Source organism: Sciurus carolinensis, chromosome 3, assembly GCF_902686445.1.
Source record: "Sciurus carolinensis chromosome 3, mSciCar1.2, whole genome shotgun sequence".
NCBI lineage: Eukaryota > Metazoa > Chordata > Mammalia > Rodentia > Sciuridae > Sciurus > Sciurus carolinensis.
Window position 1 is genome coordinate 86,849,598 of NC_062215.1, and position 19,144 is coordinate 86,868,741.

Consider the following 19,144-nt stretch of genomic DNA (forward strand, 5'->3'; position numbering starts at 1 on the left):
CTTGTCTCTAAATTAAAAAATACAAAGTAGGGCTGGGGATGCAGCTCAGTGGTTGAGTGCCCCTGAGTTCAATCCACAGTACCCCTCAAAAAATTGAAAATAAAAAATAAACCTCAATTATTTAAAAATAAAAAAATTTAAAATTAAAAAACCCTCTATTTATCCTAAGATGAAAAACCACTTTGAAGAACATCTCTATTTTAAAATATATGTACATAAACACACACACATATATATATACATATACACATGCATGTGTGTGTATATACATACATATATATACATATTTAAAGATGCATAACTATATGCTTGCATGTGTGTGCTCACGTCACACATAAAAAATCTTAGCTCTTGATTTCCCTGGGATGTTCTTTAACTAGTGAGTTTTAATACAGTCTTTGTACCTTTATGAATTGCCTCAACTTTTTATAATATCATGTATTACTTTGAAACACCCCACACAAATCACATTTCTTTGGAGGGGAATGAGATTAAGAAATCAAGGAACAATTTTGTATGCCCTTCACTACTTATTCCCCCCACAATGTTCCCAAGTCAAAGCAACTTTCTAAATATGTAAAAGTACTTCAGACTTAAGTTTTTTCTTTATTTTTTTTTATTCCATGCTCTTGAAAAGCAAAATAATAACAATGGGGGCAGATAACATCAAACCATTTTAGTACAACAAATGAAAACATTTCCAAAACCCTAAGGATGTAAAATTATTCATCCAACATTTTTGAGCATATATTGAAGTCGCATTCAATGCCAGACTTCGTCTTAACCACAAAGCATGTAGCAGTTGCCATTAACTCTCCTTCACTTTCACAGAAGGGAGAGCTGAGGTTTTAAAAGATTAATAAGTCACTTCAGGACAGAGTTGGTGAGAGACAGTGTAGTCCTAATGGAGGACTCTTCTTGAGGACTGTATCTGTTTCCCAGGGCAGTCTTAACAGCACCACAAGTTGGTGGCTTAAACAGATATGCACTGTCTTACCGTTCTGGAAGCTGGAAGTTTAAAATCAAGTTGTCATCTGAGTCACACTCCTTTTAAACCTATCCTTCCTGGTTCCTTGGCTCATAAATATACTACTCCAATCTCTACCTGCATCTCACATAGCTGTCCACTCCATGTGTCTCTCTTATGGCTTCTCTTAAGGGTATTAGTCACACTGGATTAGTGGCACCATAATGGAGCATGAACTTATCTTCACTTTACTAAATATGATCACATTCTGTAGTACTGCGGGTTAGAACTTCAACATATCTTTTTTGGGGAACACAGTTCAATTCTTAATGGGACCAAGTCTACACTTCTTCCTCTAATACACCCTGCCCATGATGCACAACCTGTAACTGACACGTCTGTGTCCTAGCAGGTTTCATATGTCCTTTGATGGATCAAAGACTTTTGCCTGTTGGAGACCATTCCCTTCTGCCTTCAGGTAAGATAAAATTCAAACTATTTAAGGTAGATGAGCTCATGTGTCCTGCCATAAAGACTCCACCTTCTGCCTCAGATCTCACCAGTCATTGAGGGCATCTCTGAAGTTATTTATTCTTCTAGTTCAGGTTCTGCTCTTGAGCTAAAACACATCGAACAGCTTTGTAAAGTTAAGAGCACTAGAGAGATGGAGAGTAAATGGGATTCGCTTCCCCAGAGTCTTTGAGTTAAGGCCAGATCAAACACCCCATGAGAAGTAGGGGAGACTGTACTATTTTAATATGTTCTTGGTATAACTCATTGCCTTTGCAGTTCATTTAGATCAGGCACCAGAAGCAAAATACCAATCCATCCTCTCTTGACTGAATCGGTTACTTTTCTTCTTAAATTTTTGGACTTGTTTCCAAAAGCAGCAAGGGCGCTGCTGAAGTCAGTCATCAAAAGGCTATCATCAAGCAATCCTGTCAACTGGTAGTTTTGAGGCCAAGGAGTTTGGCTCAGCAAATTGGAAAAGAGGCAGAGCAAGCTCCCCAGGTGAGAACCAGGGTGCCCCATTTATTTCACATGAGAAGACACACAAAGGATTTATGCGACTCTAAGAGCATCCATTCCAGAGCTCTCAAACTCGCTTTCCAACATGCTAGAAATGCCATCTGCAGGTACATTTGGAACAGAAGATCAACCTCTCTGGCTGTGTGGCTGACTGTGATGCAGAATGAGAAGCCTGGAAAGGTGAGCAACGCCTCCCATCTGCCTCCACCCCTCTGTCTCAATGAGCTGACAGATCGCCCAAAGAGACAGCTGGGGCTACGGCATCTTCATGGGACCCCACCTGTGCTGCAACCATATGCAGAATGTCAGAGGCTCCCAAAGAGCACCAAACTGTACCATCTGTGGCAAGCATCCCGATGGCTCTGGCAGCTGACAGCAGCAGGAGGCTGTCCTTCCTGTGGCCTTACACGGTACACGGGGCTGAGAATGGCTAAGAAGACAGGCACAAAATTCCCCATGTCATTCAATCTTGCCAAGTTCCTTGTACACTAATTTCCCCCACACCCTCCACCTGCAGCACCTCCCTGCTTCCCTCAATATCTTCTCATTTCCAAGTTTTCTGTGCTTTAATTTATTTTTTCTTCAGTGCTGGAACCCAGGACCTCAGGCATGCTAAGAAAGTGCCCTACCACAGAGCTACACCCCCAGCCCCATGTCTTCAATTTATTAAAAACTCCGTTTAAAAAAAAAATAGAAAGTGTTCTAACTAAAGAGGCATTCATTGTCCAGTACAGTAGCATCTAACCACACAGGACTATTTAAATTCTTTAAAGTTACAGATCCAGTTCCCCTGTGACTGTAGCCACATGTGGCTAGTGGCTCTCAAGACAGTACAGCACAGATATAGAGCATGTCTACATCAGTCTATTGGATAGCTCTGGTCTAAAGGACATAAAGAAAACATCTCCCTCCTGCCCCTGTCCCCAGTCCCTCTGCTAGAGGGAAGGCGATCCTGCTGCCAGTCTCCTTTGTATTCCTGCAGAGATCTTTTATATGCCTAAGCAAGTATGCATGAATATGAACCCTTTTTGTTAAAACCAATGAGAAAAGACCACAGACACTACTTTTCACCATGCTTTCTTCACTTAATGAACCTTGTAGCTCACAATATAAGTGTACAAATAGCACTTCATTCTTTTGAGAGGCTGCATAGCAATCCACTGGCATAGGGCCAAGGCTACCACCCTGTCCCCATCCCCAGCTCCTCTGTACCCCCTCCCCCAGCAAGGCCCTGAGCCTTCCCACAAGCACTCTCCTCATTCCCCAGACTCCAGCTCTGTTCCAATTGCTCCCTGATGATAACCTAGTTTTCCCGGAGGAAACTGCTGTTCCTATATTCAAAGAAAAGGTAGTTTCTCTCTTGCCCGCTTTCAAAGTCTCTTTCTTCTCAGAAACCAATCTCAAACCATTTCTCCAGCTTCCTCCCTCAACACAGACCGTTGCCATCAGACTCGACCACGCACTGTACCGCCTTCATTTCATTACCTCCAAACTCCTGGCCACCTTCATTGACTGATGGCAATGGTATTACTACTTTATCTGCTCCCCAAATTCTGCAAATACTCCTGTTAACTTCAATTCCAGATGGAGCATCTAGCCAATTCCTGGCCTCTCTCAAACCTCTGACCTTTTATGACCACCCTAACCCAGTCACCTACTCTCAACCTGAATCTACACCAATGAAACACCAATGAATTCTTAGCTTTTAACATCTCACCCTCACACCAACCATTCTTTTCTTTTCTTTTCTTTTTTCCTTTTTTTTTTTTTTTTTTTTTTTTTGTATCTGGAATTGAACCCAGGGACACTCAACCACTTAGCCACATCCCCAACCCCCATTTTTTAAAAAAAATGTATTTAGAGACAGGGTCTCTCCAGGTTCCTTGGGACCTCAAAATGTTCCCAAGACTGACTTTGAACCTGCAATCCTCCTGCCTCAGCCTCCCAAGTCATTGAGATTACAGGCATGCACTGCACCTGGTTCCACACCAACCATTCTTTCTTTTTTTTTTTCAATTGTAGATGGACCTTTATTTTATTTATTTATTTTTATGTGGTGCTGAGGATGGAACCCAGTGCCTCACATGTGGTAGGCAAGCGCTCTGCCGCTGAGCTACAACCCCAGCCCCCATACCAACCATTCTTGACCTCATCAATACTTCTAATTTATGAAAACTGTTCATTAACCTTGTCATTGTCATCCCATCCCTCCTGGCCCAGTTTGGATATTCTTGTCTATCTGATGACTCCCTTCCTTGCAAATCTACTTGACTCCATTGTCCTTCTGTCTATAATACTCATGTTGAAAACTCAGACCATGAAAAAACCTGATTCTTCATCTTTCCCATATCCATTATTTAGAGAAAAGTGACTAACAAAATTTGGAGCCTGAATAACTGGTCAATGGGATTAAAAAATGGTGCAATTGCTATGGAAAGTAGAATGGAGGTTCCTCAAAAATTTTAAGACAGAACTTCCATGTGATCCAGCAATCCCACTTCTGGATACGTATTCAAACGAACTGAAAGCAGGTTCTCAAAGAGGTATTTGCACACCCATTCAAGGCAGCATTGTTCCCAATAAACAAGAAGCAGAAGCAACATAAATAAATGAATGGATACACAAACTATGCTATACATACAGTGGAATATTATTCAGTCTTTAGAGAAGGAAATTATATCACACAATGAAAGATGGATGGGCCTTGAAAATAAGTGTGCAAAGTGAAATAAGTTAGTCACAAAAAGACAAAGACTGAATGATTCCTTTATGAGTCATCTAGTGTAGTCAAATTCATAGAACCAGAAAGTAGGCTGGTGTTACCAGAAGCTGGGGTGAGAAGGAAATGCAGAAGCGTTCAATGGGTGTAGAATTTCAGTTTTGCAAGATAAAACAATTCTGGGTATCTGTTTTACAATAGGGAATATACTTAACACTACTGAACTGCACACTTTAAAATAGTTAAAAGGATAAATTTTATGCTATGTGTTTTTTTGTAACCAAAAGAAAAATTTTAATGCAACAAAACAATTGGGGTTACCCTTCTGTGGTGGTGCAGAAGTGGTATCTCTCTTTCTCTGAGTATCAAAGACCCCAGCACATCCACAGTCAGGACAGTCTTCAGAAGACAAGACCAAAAAAAGTTTCTATTCTCTTTGCATTGGCAATTTCAAACTCATTAGGTGGTTTCAAGTCCAGTACAGAAAAATAAGAAAGCTTAATCAAGGGCCACTTGGATATTTCTATTTCCATCTCATAATCTTCTCCAGCAACTATTGGAAACCACTGGTTTTTCTAGTTATGCTGCTCATAACTCATTTATGCTCATTAATATGCAAACATCAGTTTCTCAGCAGGCAGCAATTTCATGAATTTTTAACTTACATAGGATAAGCTAGAGATTAAAACTTTACAGCCAACAATACAGAAGATTGTGAATATCATTTTAATCCCTAGATCAGAACTCTCCAAGTTCATTCATTGGTATGTTCTTATGAACAACTACCTAGGAATTATCAAAGCATCATCTCTGAGTTCTTGCCTTTAGGATAATAATATAGACTTTTTGAAATGGAATTTGTTTGAAACCAAAGATATTTCTTTTTTTTTTTTTTTTTTTATTTATTTATTTTTTTTTACGTTTACATAGGGTAATGATGTTTATTATATTTTTCCCCTCCCCCCCACCCCTCCCACCCCTCCCACCCCTCCCACCCCTCTTTTCCCTCTACACAGTCCTTCTTTCCTTCATTCTTACTGCTCTCCTTAGCCTAACTCTAAACCTAACCCTAAACCTAATGCTAGCCCCTCCCACCCCCCATTATATGTCCTCATCCGCTTATCAGCGAGATCATTCGTCCTTTAGTTTTATGAGATTGGCTTATCTCACTTAGCATGATATTCTCCAATTTCGACCATTTGCCTACAAATGCCATAATTTTATCATTCTTCATTGCGGAGTAATATTCCATTGTATAAATATGCCACAGTTTCTTTATCCATTCATCAACTGAAGGACATCTAGGTTGGTTCCACAATCTGGCTATGGTGAATTGAGCAGCAATGAACATTGATGTGGCTGTATCTCTGTAGTATGCTGATTTTAAGTCCTTTGGGTATAGGCCAAGGAGTGGGATAGCTGGGTCAAATGGTGTTTCCATTCCAAGCTTTCTGAGGAATCTCCACACTGCTTTCCAGAGTGGTTGCACTAATTTGCAACCCCACCAGCAATGTATGAGTGTTCCTTTTTCACCACATCCTCGCCAACACCTATTGTTGCTTGTATTCTTGATAATCGCCATTCTAATTGGGGTGAGATGAAATCTTAGGGTAGTTTTGATTTGCATTTCCCTTATTACTAGGGATGTTGAACATTTTTTCATATATCTGGTGATTACTTGTACATCTTCTTCTGTGAAGTGTCTGTTCATTTCCTTAGCCCATTTGTTGATTGGATTATTTGTATTCTTCGTGTAGAGTTTTTTGCAAAGATATTTCTTGTCATGAAATTTGATCTGGGCAAACCTCCACATTACCAGGTCAATATTCATTCTCCAAGAAACTGACTCTTAGAGAAAAATCACAATAGCTGGGTGCAGTGGTACATGCCTATAATCCCACTTACTCAGGAGCCTAGGCAGGAAGATTACAATTTTGTGAGACCCTTTCTCAAAAATAAAATTTAAAAGGGTTGGGGGTGTAGTCCAGAGATGGAACATTTCCACCCCCAACACAGGGGGTTGGGGGAGGAAAAATCTACAATAATTTGTGTCTCTGTGACTAATATACATGAAAATCATTTTGGTTGAAAGAAAATCAGATAAAAAGGCAAATTAGAAAAGAGAAATTGGGACACTCTGATTCCAATTCCTTCTGGAACTGCAGATCAAATTCTTGATTAACTCTAAAATAAGAAAGAAAAGGCAGAGAGAAGAGTTCTCTACTTATAATCCTTCTCATTTCTCCTATATATGGAAATACAATGCAAGACACATAACCAAAGGCCGAATGATCTCTGTGATAAGCAGATGATGATATAAAATGGGGGGTAGGAGGGAGGCAAGAATGGAGGAAGGATGCATTCTATAGAGGATAAAGAGGGATGGGGTGGGGGTGGGGGGAAGGAAAAAACAGAATGAGACAAACATCATTACCTTATATACATGTATGATTACACAAATGGTACAACTACTTCATGTACAACCAAAGAAACAACAGTTGTACCCCATTTGTGTACAATGAATCAAAATAAATAAAAAATAAAATAAATTTTTAAAAAGAATGTAAGACATAATTCTCAACATTTAGAAACCACATTTAAAAAATAAACAGGAGAAAAAGTTGTTCTAATAGTGTAGCCCAATAAAGCTAAAATATTCTGATACCAACATGTAATGCAACCAATATTTTTAACATTAATAAAACTTTCACATTCTTTCTTCTTACTGAGTCTTTGGAATCTGGTAGGCATTTTACATTTACAACACATCTCATATCAGGTGCTAAAATATTGCATTAGTGGCAAGAATACTGGATAGTGCAACTACAAAATCAAAGATTACATGTTCTTCAGACAAGATATAGGCTAGCTCTTGAAATCCAAGCATTCCTCTAGATAATGCTATGAGATTGCTTTTACTGAATTCCTCAACTGCTCCTTCACTTAGACCAGTGTTAACCCAAATTTGATCATTTCAGAACCATTGCTTAAAGTTTTACAAAATTAATATGGTACTTACTACTGTTTTCTTAGTTTTTCAGTCACAAATTAATGCACTTTTTAAAATTAACTTTCCCCCAAATGATCTATGATATCACAAGTTCAATGCTTAATATTTGTTAAAAGAGCTAATGACATAAAAAATTATTTAACACATAAAAGAAGTTTCTGTGTACCACCTAAAACCAACAATAAAGTAAACTAAAATTTGCTCTCATTAGTGGATTCATTATGGTGTCACCTTTGAGTTTTCCATTAGGCACATTCAATCTCAGATACATTACTGTCTGCATCTCCTGGCATCAAAGAGATATCTCAATGTTTGAATGTTAAAGTACAGCTTACAATTCCATTAAAGAGTACCTTCTGCAACCAACAGAGTAGAGAGAGAGGATTGAGAGGAAGGGAAGAGGGCAGGGCATAAAGAAATACTGAGAATGAAATCTACCAAATTCTATCATGTCTATGTACAAATATACCACAATGGATTCGGCTTTTAAATATAATCCTAGTTAGTTAAGATAATAACAACAATAGAAGGCAGATGAGTAGAGCAAGCAGATTGGGACAGGGAGGAGGGGAAGGAAAGAAAAGGTACTTGGGAATGAAATCAATCAAATTAGGTCATGTGCATGTACAAAAATGGCATAATGAAACCCATTGTTATTTATAATTATAATGCAACAATAAAAATAAATTAATTTTTTTTAAAACGAGAATACCTTTTCTCAGGGCACCATCATAAACCTCAGTAGGAAGACATTTGTTCATTTGTGTTGAACCATTCAAAAGCTGCAGAGGCAGGGCAAAACTCTTGCCCTGATACATGCACACACACACACATATACACACACACAAATTAATATATTTATGTGCAAGTATGTGTGTGTATTCATCACAATGCGTGAAAGAGGAATTGTTTTCCTGCTTTTCCAGATGAGGGAATGCAGTACAAAGCCAGCAAGTACTGATCCTCAAAACCCAGAAATCTGACTCTGGGGGTTTGGGGGTGTAGCTCAGTGGTGAGTACTTACCTAGTATGTATCTGGTCCTAGGAAAGAAAGAGAAGGAAGAAAGAAAAGAAGGAAGATTGAAGGGAGGAAGGGAGGAAAGGAGGGAGGGAGGGAAGAAAGGAAGGAAGGAAAGACAAGCAAATATTCACTCCAGACTGAATAGCAGGGAACAGAGAATTAAACAGGTATACCCCATCTTTTTGACCATCCCACATTGTTAATATCACTTCAAGTGCCTTCAGAGGAAGTCTGGGGGCCTTCCCATTGCAAACCGTCACTTGCAAGAGTTCTGTAGCCTGGAAAAAGATAAGAATCCACTTACATGTACTCTCTATGTGCAGAGTGTACCGCAGCCGCGTTGCTATAACGCCACAGGACAATCGCCGATGACAGGACATCCAGGATGGCATCAAACTAGAAGAAGGAGACATGACTTTAGTGGTTTTTCAGAGTTAATGGGGCATGACTATGAAGACACAGAACTGGGCTGTGACTCAGAATATCTGAATGAGTGATCTGAAGCACAATTTTCTGGATGTTTTGATGCAGCCATTCAAGATCCTCATGGTGGAGTTTGGGGAGTCTGGAGCCTACCTGAGTGCTGGCCTGGTAGCAGCATCAGAGCCCCTCTGTTATTTGTGGGCTCTGGTGCCTCAGCCTCTGGCTCTCAGCACTCTGAAAATGTGGGGTAGGGGTACACTGTTCTAAAATATGTGATCCTGGTTTCCCCGTGGCCAGCAAGATAATTTCAGCATTTTCCTAAGTATCCCAAGTCAAAGATCTGGGGTGAAGATGCTTTTTCTGACTGCCAATGGAACTGCTCTACCTGTCTTCAGGGTAAGGATGCGAGTCACCCAGAGGCTCCAGAAAGTACATCAACACTTCCATATTGCATACAAAATTCAGCGCTTTTGTTTGAATAAGAGAAATGCAGAGAAAGAAAGAGAGAGAAATGGATGGAAGGAAAGGGTGATCAGAGGGAAGGGGAGGTCTTGCTAGAGAGGAGGAAGAAAATGTGTATGTGCATGTGTGTGGTACATATGTAGTGTGTGTGCAGTGATGTGCATTATTCCTGACAATCCACATCCTTCTTAAGATTCTGAAAAGAATATGCAATGCCCCCTAAACACTTAATTCTTACAACGAAGGGCCGAAGTTGGTTTGGGAACATGCACACATACCCTCAGGAAACCTTGCCTCTACATAGGAGGGATGTGAAATGAGCTCTCTTGTGAGTCATCACACCATGTCACACTTCTCATCCAGAAAACTACAAGCACTGGCACTTTCCTGAAGGGGTATGGGGAAACATCACCCAGCATTTCAACATAAACCCTAACCCTATAAGAGACCTGCTTTCTCTGACCAACTTCCCCCACGAGGCAGGCTGGGAATCCAGGCAGTTCTAGCTGGGCTAAAGACTGGCTTATTCCAATGTGAGCAGCACCGATCTTAACTCTCAAATGCTTCTGTCTACACCAGCAAATGTATCACTCTAGTACAGGTCAGGTCTACACACAAACTGGAAAGGGAAAAAAGGGTTGAAATTCCTAAAACATCCTCTCAACTAACCACTTTGTAAAAAAATGTGGTCCCCCCCCCCATCTGTGCTTAAAAAATAGTCTCAATGCAGTTTAATTCTACTAAATTATAATTTTTATAGAAGCTGTTTCCATAAAAGGTGTGTTTCCTATGCTAGCCACCCTCTTATTTTGAAGGCTCAGGGTGAGACGCATGAGCTCAGGAAAATCGTGCAAAATTTCATGAAAGTACATTTCAGATTACTTACTGCAAACCCAAAAGCAGAGGCGCTGTACCTCATAACGGAGACAGCTAAAAAGAAAGAAAATATTATTCAGAATATTTTAAAACCTCATGGACAATTTCTCTCACTTGTGCATATATCAATACATTTGATATAGCCTTTTAAACAGTGAAAAAGCTCCAAGAGAATAAAATTAAAAATTAACTGTCCTTGTAAAAATCTGAGCGCTAAAAAAACTAGAGCGTAAAAGATTTCCAAACTCCACCTGCAACAACTTCCCTCCCCAGCATGTTCAGAAGCACCCAAGGGCCAACTTCAGAATAAGCATAAGTAGTTGTCAATCAAATGACTTTGGAGACTTTGAGAATTTAGAAAGTAGGAATGGGGAACTGGGAAATTGTTAAACTTTCAAAGTGAAACTTCAACCATCCAAACTCTTCCCATAATAAGGTAATTATTATCTAATAATCTAATGATATCTAATGTGCACATTATTGCTAACATACAAAAAAATATTTTTTTTGCACACTGGAGTTTAATAGATATCATCACAGCTGTTTAAAGGAAAAAAATGATGAGTGATCTCAGATTAAACAATAGATGTCTACAGTTACTTAAAACATCTTATCAATATTCAAAAATTAGAGGTGCAAGTCAATTGGGTGGCACTTTGGCTAATTATATTTTGTGCCAAAGCAAAGGCCAGCTTCAAAAACTGTCCTCAGTTTGACTCAATAAAGGCAGATCACCAATCAAAAGGCATATTTATCAAGAACATCCACCCTTCAAGGAAAGCAACCCTATCCCTGGGTCAGTAAAGCTTGGAAGCAGCTGGATCTTGAGCCCAGGTGTTGCAAGTGAGCACTTGTGGAGGTGGAGAGGGGTGGGTGGCAAGTACAAAGGTCAGCACCTATATGGACCTCCATTCACCCTAATGTCCCTTTTTGGGAATCTATTTGCCATTCCATTCCCAAGAAAAGTCTCCAGAAAGTCAACTGCTTAAGCACTGTGTTGTGTGTCCCTGCTCCCAGTCCCAAAGGGGTCACCTGATCCAAAGTGGAGCACAGTTAATTTTCTGTGATTTAATCATTGGTACTACAAGAGAGACTTGTTGGTCAATTTATGTAGTTACAACTTGTAACTACTGTGAACACTGGAGCTTTCCTTAATCCGTTTGCTATAAAGAGGCCGAGGAGCAGAAAGGGAAGTATGGGGTACACTTAGTACTAGAGACTAAAACCAGGACACCTAGCATTTCTTAGTCCTCCCTGCAAGTCAACCACACTCCAGGGTTCAGGTTGTTGGGCAGACAACTGCCAACTAAACCCCTTCCCTTTCTGGCCTTGTCAGGAGCAGCTTCTGGTATTCCTGCTGTTGCTCTTACTGGCCCAGGGAAGGTCCAGAGCCAGCTGTGCAGTGCTTGGCTGTAGCTTTCTCAACAACGCAGGTGGGTGGTGTAACACAGGTGGGTTAATGCTCTTTCCAAAGAGCATTAACTCAAGAACCCTGTTGACATGTGCAAAAGAGGCACTGATCCCTGGCAGCATTGTCCTGAGCACAGCGGAGATGCCTGATAAAACTGGCTTAGAGTAAGTGCTCAGTCATTGTCAACGGAACTGAATAAAATTTCATAGAAGTCATAGAGGGTATCCCTTTATGACCTGTTTTTAGAACATTATGTTCTAAAAAAAAGTATGTTTTAGAACATACTTTCTGTCAGCACAAATGATGAGAAATATCCCACTAAGATCTTGCACAGACATTATCGAAAAGGGATTCCAGGAGAGATGTCAGGCCAGAGCTCCCATTCTGTCTCCACTTGTGCTCTCCAGCCTGGGCACCAAGGACGATGTACAAATAAAACCGAGCTCCTCTCTACCTGTCATCATCGATCACCCATTTTACAAGTGGTAAAGCATGATTTTAAAATATCTGCATGTGAATTATTTGGTTATACTAGACATTTGTATAGTGGTCCACAGATTCCAAAAAAGTGGAAATTTACTAATCAATTATAGTGAAACATGCAAGAAACTCATTTCATAGATCAGAAAACAAAGGAGACGACCACTAAACAGCCAACTCCCTGACTCTGTGGGAGTCCAATGTCCATGATTCTGAAAAGTCCTGCTGTGAGAGTTACACCAGCCCAGTAGATGGAAAACCTGAAGCACAAGTGGAATATTAATATCATTCTGTCCCCCATGCACCAAGGAAAATGCAAGAGTCCTTAACAGAGATGTATCATTTACTTACAAATTGCCTCCATCTAATTTCCTTAATGACATGGAGAAGGAGAAATGCCAAAAATTGCATGGGGAATCAAGAGTACACTGAAGGGCCCTCCACATAGCCTTGGCTCTGACAGCTTCCCCCTGTGGCCAGCTCCCCAGGTTTGCTGTTAAATAACAGCAAATAATCATTAGCACAGGACTCAAATGGAAGAGTTCGGATGGCCTTTGAGGAATTTATGAAGAAGCATCAAGTAATAACTTCATTTTCTTTGGCCCATAATTCATCACAATATATCCTAATTCTAAGTTATGAATAATCTCAACAGACAAGGTCAGACTGGTTTAAACAGTCCCTGTTCTGTGAGACTGCAGGACAATCCATGGGGTATTATGTTTTTGTTGTTGGAGTGGGGAGCAGTGCTGGGGATTCATATCCAGGGCCTCTTATATGCTAGTCAAGTGCTCTACCACTGAACTATACTCCAACCCCATGGGGTGTTGAGATACTTCCAGTTTTCCACAAGCTAAGAATGAGTTCCACCTGGACCAGGATGACCACTCAAGGTAGAGATGATGTGGTAGGGCCCCTGGAACTCCATGCACACATGACTAAGCATAGCCAAAGCTACCATGGAGCCAACGAAGTTCAACACTGCCCACAAGGCAGGTGTTAGGTTCAAGAGTGGACAATAGACATAGGATTTGTCAACATCAAACAATTATGCTGCAAACTGGCAACATCAACAGAGAAGGGGAACCAGTAAGTGGTGAAGCAGAGTTCTCCCATGAAGACTGCTCTTGTCAGGACAGGGACCACAGAGTTGAAGGTAATGAGATCACCAAGACTGTCAGTAGGTCCAGGGCCTGTTTAATGCACCCTGCAGCTGCTCTGGAATGGAGCCCCTGATGTCAGCAACCCAGCTTCATCTGGATAGTACTGTTGCCAGAATTCCTTAGAGGAATCTCAAAGAATATTTTTGATCTTCACAGTAGAACCTGTCTCTAGCCCTCATAATTTCAACATGCACTTAGGTTGGTTACCACCAAAAGCCTGCAAGGCATGCAATTACAGGTTGGGAAACCTCATTTGATTCCCCAGGAGCTGTGGCCTGGGCTTTCTACCTCTTCCTCCTCCATGGCTTTGCCATTGTTAGGCTGGACTTACACCACCATGCCCAGTCATCTGGCTTTTCCTTTTTACAAAGACACAGAGTCCTTTAAATGGTCATAGTTGTATTTTTTTGGTGCCCTGCCCAATATCCATTCCCTCTTCTGGTGGAAGCACACTGATTCTCCTCTGGGGACCTGCACCTGCCTTACCCTCAGACTAATATGGGTAGGATAACATTATGCCCACTCTAGTAAATTCCACTAATATGTCCCATGTCCAAAGTGAATGACTCAAAGACATCACAATTTGATTTGAGGTAATGAGAACCTTTCCCAAGTTTGTCAAAAATATTGGGAAGGGGATGTCTAAGAGGCAATTACACAGCTTATAGGACAAAACCAGGAGCTACATGTGGTGAGTTTGACATGAATGGTTAGAGACTGCCTCAGAATGATGCCAACACAGAGGAAAGGGACATTAAAGATGAGAGACAGATCAAAGCCCTGAGGACATCAACTGAACCTCTGAAATCAGCCTTGTCTAAAATCTATCCCTCTATTCCTCAAATAGCCTCACTCAGTAATTCCTCAAATACATCACCCAATGATTCTTTAATTTTCTTAAGCCTGTTGTTATGTTTCTATGACTTGTAGCCAAATGAGTCTTAATACAATATACTTTGACCTAATAATCCCATGTCCAAGAATTTATTTTAATGCCTAAAAAATGGGAAAACGCATCATATACAAAATGTTCACAGCAGGTTCATGTGATTTACAATAGCAAAACACTGGATGTAATGTAAATGTCCAGCAGTAGGACAATGGTCATGTATGTTCTATAACGAATGGGCTATATATAGTTATTTTGAAATGTATACAAAACTTAGTGCTTCTAGTGGCATATTCAGCAGAATAATGAAATTGATAAGAGGTGGTATGTTGGGTGCCACAGCTACTGGGTGTCATGGGAAAGGATGGGTCTTTGGGACAGGAAATTCCAGCTAGTCCAGGTACAAACTGAGTGGAAAGGTCAGAAGAAGCTCTGCTGAAATTGAAGCAAAGACAAAGGAGGTAAGGGAGTAAGCCATGCAGTTACCTAGAGAAAGAACCTTGCAGATAATGAAAAGACAGTGCATAAGCCCTGAGATAGTCTTCATGGCCTCTGATTTGCCAGATGCTCTAAGATGAAAGAAAATGGGAAGACAGTTATGGGAGATAATTAGGATAACATACAAAATGATGTGATATAATTAGCTCTACAGTACAACTGTGCCTTAAGAATGCATTGAAAATCAGGCGGGGGTGGGGGGAGGCAGGAATTTCCTGAAATGATAACAGTGGATAATCTTAGATAGGAATATTTGAATAAATGCTATTCTTTTCTACTTTTTATATTTTCCACATTTTCTACAGCCATCATATTTGACCATTCAAATCAGAAAAAAAATCACTTTTGTTTGAAGAAAAAAATTATCCAACTCATAACAATATAACCCAAGGTCTAAAATAAAAGAGCAGAAATCAGAATTTTGATGTGCATCCAGGAGTAGGTGTACTGTGAGCTCATGAATGCTTCTGGCTAATAGCAAAGTACACTACCATACACAACTTTGCTCCATCTAAGTTTCTGAAATCCATCTACTTCCACAATAATGACCTGAACAGTTCAGGGAGTGTGGTAGAAGGTCAGGCAAGCCAGGATGTGGAACATGAGCAAAATGTCACTCCCAGTCTGTGAGACCTCCTGCCTCCTAGGATTTGCTTGTCCTCCATTCTACTTTCATTTACCCATCAGGGGGTCGGGGAGGGGGTAACAACAGCTATACTCCCAGAAGCACACAACAGACGTCTTAAATAAATATTTATACAGGTCTGGTTAAAAGACCAGAGCTTTTTATAACTAAGTCACACCAGGCCAAAAAGCACATTGGCTGGAAACTCAAATTCAAACAGAAAGACAGCTGGAAAATGAGGGGGACCCAGGCAACCCATTGTGAAGGCAAAACCAAATGCAAATCCCTCAGCTGAATAAGCAGCAGTCTTTAAAGGAGGGTGGCGGAAGGTTGAGACAAAGAGCCTTGGAAATGCAGAGGGGAGTGTGCCAGCAAGACAACCAAGGATCAGTGGACAGCCCCTCAACAACACTAAACAAAGAAGGCTGGTTCAACTGCTGGCTAGATTTACAGCAACAATGAGGACCCATCTGTCATTCTCTCCAAAGTCAGGCAATAATTATCCTGAGCCTTAGCACTCTTTAGCAATACCCCAGGCCCCATAACACCTCCAAGTTGTTAAATTATATGACCAGTAAAGCTCTGCTAATAAATCAATCCCACTTTAATTAGACCGCCCCTATCACTCATTTGCCTGGCAACCACCTCACCAGCAGCCGTGGAACTAACCCAACTGGAGGCCAGCTTTCCCTCAACCACCTTCCGTCAGAGGTTCTCCTGGGTTACAGAAGAGGAGGAACTAACAGAGGTCAATAATGTATTCATCTATGTTCTAACTCACTTCGACAGAACTTCCAATAGCTTCCAGACTCTCTGTCCCACTCAAAGAAGGTTATCAAGTACTACGAAAATTAGTAACAGAGGTTGTTGAATTTGGTAAAGAGGGAAAAGCGGTTTAAAAAAACAAATCAACAAAACTGATTAGTCCATCTTCAGCTGCAACACAGTGACTTAACCTTTGTCTGTGTAGTCTAGAATTCTCAAAAGGGCTGCCTCAGGGTAAAATTCAGAAGTTGCCCTACACAGTATTATTTGAATATCAGAATTGGGTAGTAACGTTTTTAAAACTAAAGACTTCACATTTAACAAAAACAAAATGTTGAAAAACCTCGATTTTTGCTTCTAAAAAACTGAGATCTACCCACCGGTCTGTCTCTCCCAGCAGTGCCAGCATGGTGCTTGACGGGACTTGAGGTCTCAGGTGCCTCCCTCTCGTGCAGCATTAAAGCAATCTGCCAGTGTGAATTGAGCTGCTGTAAACACTGATGTGGCTACATCACTGTAGTGTGCTAATCTTAAGTTCTTAGGGTATATGCCAAGGAGTGGGATAAATGGGTCAATTGGTGGTTCCTTCCATTCCAAGTTTTCTGAGGAATCTCCATTGTGCTTTCCAGAATGGTTGTACCAATTTGCAGTCTCACCAGCAATGATGAGTGAACCATTTCCCCTATATCCTCACCAACATTTATTGTGACTTGTACTCTTGATAATTACCATTCTGAAGCTATGGAACCATCCTAGGTGCCCATCAACAGATAAATGGATAAAGAAAATGTATATATACACAATGGAATATTACTCAGAAGAATGAAATTATGGCATTTGCAGGTAAATGGATGGAAGTGGAGACTATCATGCTAACTAAAATAAGCCAGTCCCAAATAACCAAAGGTCAAATGTTCTCTCTGATATATGGGTGCTAACACACAATAAGGGAGGCGGGGGAGAATAGAAGTTCATTGTATTAGAGAAAGGGGAATGAAAGGAAGGGAGCGGGTATGGAAATAAGACAGTAGAACAAATCAGACATAACTTTCCTATGTTTATATATGAATACACGAACAGTGAAACTCCACATCATGTTCAACCACAAGAATGGGAAGTTATACTCCACGTATGTACAATAGGTCAAAATACACTCTACTGTCATGTTTATCTAAAAAGAATAAATAATTTTTTTAAAAGCCAATCTGCCTCAAAGTTCCTTCATAGCCCAGACCCTGTTTTTAGCCAGCTGAGCCCACAGGTTTGAACATGAACTTCAGATATAGCCCACAGTAACTGGAGAGAAAGAACAGCAGTTTTGCCTCGCTATCAGCAAGTTCCAGCAAAGTATCTACCAAACATACACAGTGCTGCAAGAACAGCAGCCTCCAGTGTTTCTTCCTACAGGGTCTCTCGGCAAATCACAAAATGTGGTATCACAGGCAATTTCTCAAAGCCCAAAATAGTCTTCGAGAGCTCTGTCTTCCCCAGACAACCCTGAGAACCACTCATTAGCCCCAGACAGGCTATCAGAACTACCCACTTTACCTTGGGGCTCTGCATACCTGCAGACAGTCAAACCATGGGCCTCGCCTCTCACATAGTCAAAAACTGGTCATATCCAAGGAAGTGCCACAGGGTTCTTTGCCCAACCCCGTACACACAATAACCTGTGTAATTCCCAGCAAGAGTGGCTCGAAGAGGTTACAAAATGCCCACCTCTGCCCTGGCCCATTCTCAGCACACAGCCAGGTTGCTTTTATACAGGTCACGCTCCATGTGAAGATCAGAGTCCTGATAATGGATAAGACACCCTTGTGCTGTCCTCCTCCCCTACAGTTGCACCTGCTCAACCACCCCAACCACAAGGGTCTCCCTGCCAACCTCCCCACTGTCTGGCTTGGGCTTAGACCTTCTACCTGGAACAAACTTACTAGGGCTCAAACAAACTGACCCACCCCTCACCTCCTTTAGGTCTTCAGACCTGTCCTGGCTGCCCTATTTAATAGTGAAACCTGCCCAGCTCTCCATCTTAGATGCCTTAACCTCCTTTATCTGGAGCACATATCCTCTACCACACTATTCAATGTGTTTATGCATGAAAACCTGGTGTATCATGTATCCACCCATCACCCCTTAAAAAAAAAAAATAGCAGTACAAAGACATAAACTTAGAATTTTTGCTCCCTATCACCTCCCACATGTCTAGATCAATGCCTTTGGTTGATCAATTGCTTGCTTCCTTGATTAGAATAACACATTCCCTCTTAGCTCCAGCTTGCCAGGAAAGAGTCTTCAAGGAGAAAGCAGACAGGACTAAGAGTTCAAAACACCAAGATGCCCAACTGTACTACCAAGCAATCATTCCCTCAGCCAAAGGAGCAGAAGCTATCCTCTCTACAGACCATTCTTTTAAGGAGAGCCTCGAAGCATCTGCAAATGGCAAAGGCCTGTGGAAACAGCAAGAACAGAACAGCACAAGAGAACAAAATGGGAATGAGAACAACACAGGACAATCTGCAGGGTGGGCCAGAGCACCCTGGTTCCCCAACTGCACACCCCTGGTTAGCTCTGCTCAGTTAGCATCACATGGAAAGCACATGACCCCCATGTGACAGTGGAAATCTGCGTCTCTGGACCACGGGCAGGATGGCTGCCACTTCACAGGGAGAGACCTGGAGTACGGAGATCTCACACAGAAGGCACCAGCCCAGGGACAAAAAGCCAGGATTCCAGCTTTTTTTTCCTTGTTTTATTTGTACATGACAGAATGAATTTATACATTTTGATAAATCACACACATAAA

The 19,144-nt window shown here is 41.0% G+C and overlaps 1 protein-coding gene across 1 annotated transcript in view; it reads right to left on the minus strand.

Annotated features, from left to right (window-relative positions):
* Tmem163 (transmembrane protein 163) overlaps positions 1-19,144 on the minus strand; it is a 217,434-nt gene that overhangs the window by 75,997 nt on the left and 122,293 nt on the right. The window contains exons 3-4 of the mRNA XM_047546919.1: positions 10,518-10,561; positions 9,051-9,142 (exon numbers count right to left, since the gene is read on the minus strand). Of these exons, the coding sequence (XP_047402875.1) occupies positions 9,051-9,142; positions 10,518-10,561 (136 nt within the window). The remainder of the gene's footprint in view (positions 1-9,050; positions 9,143-10,517; positions 10,562-19,144) is intronic.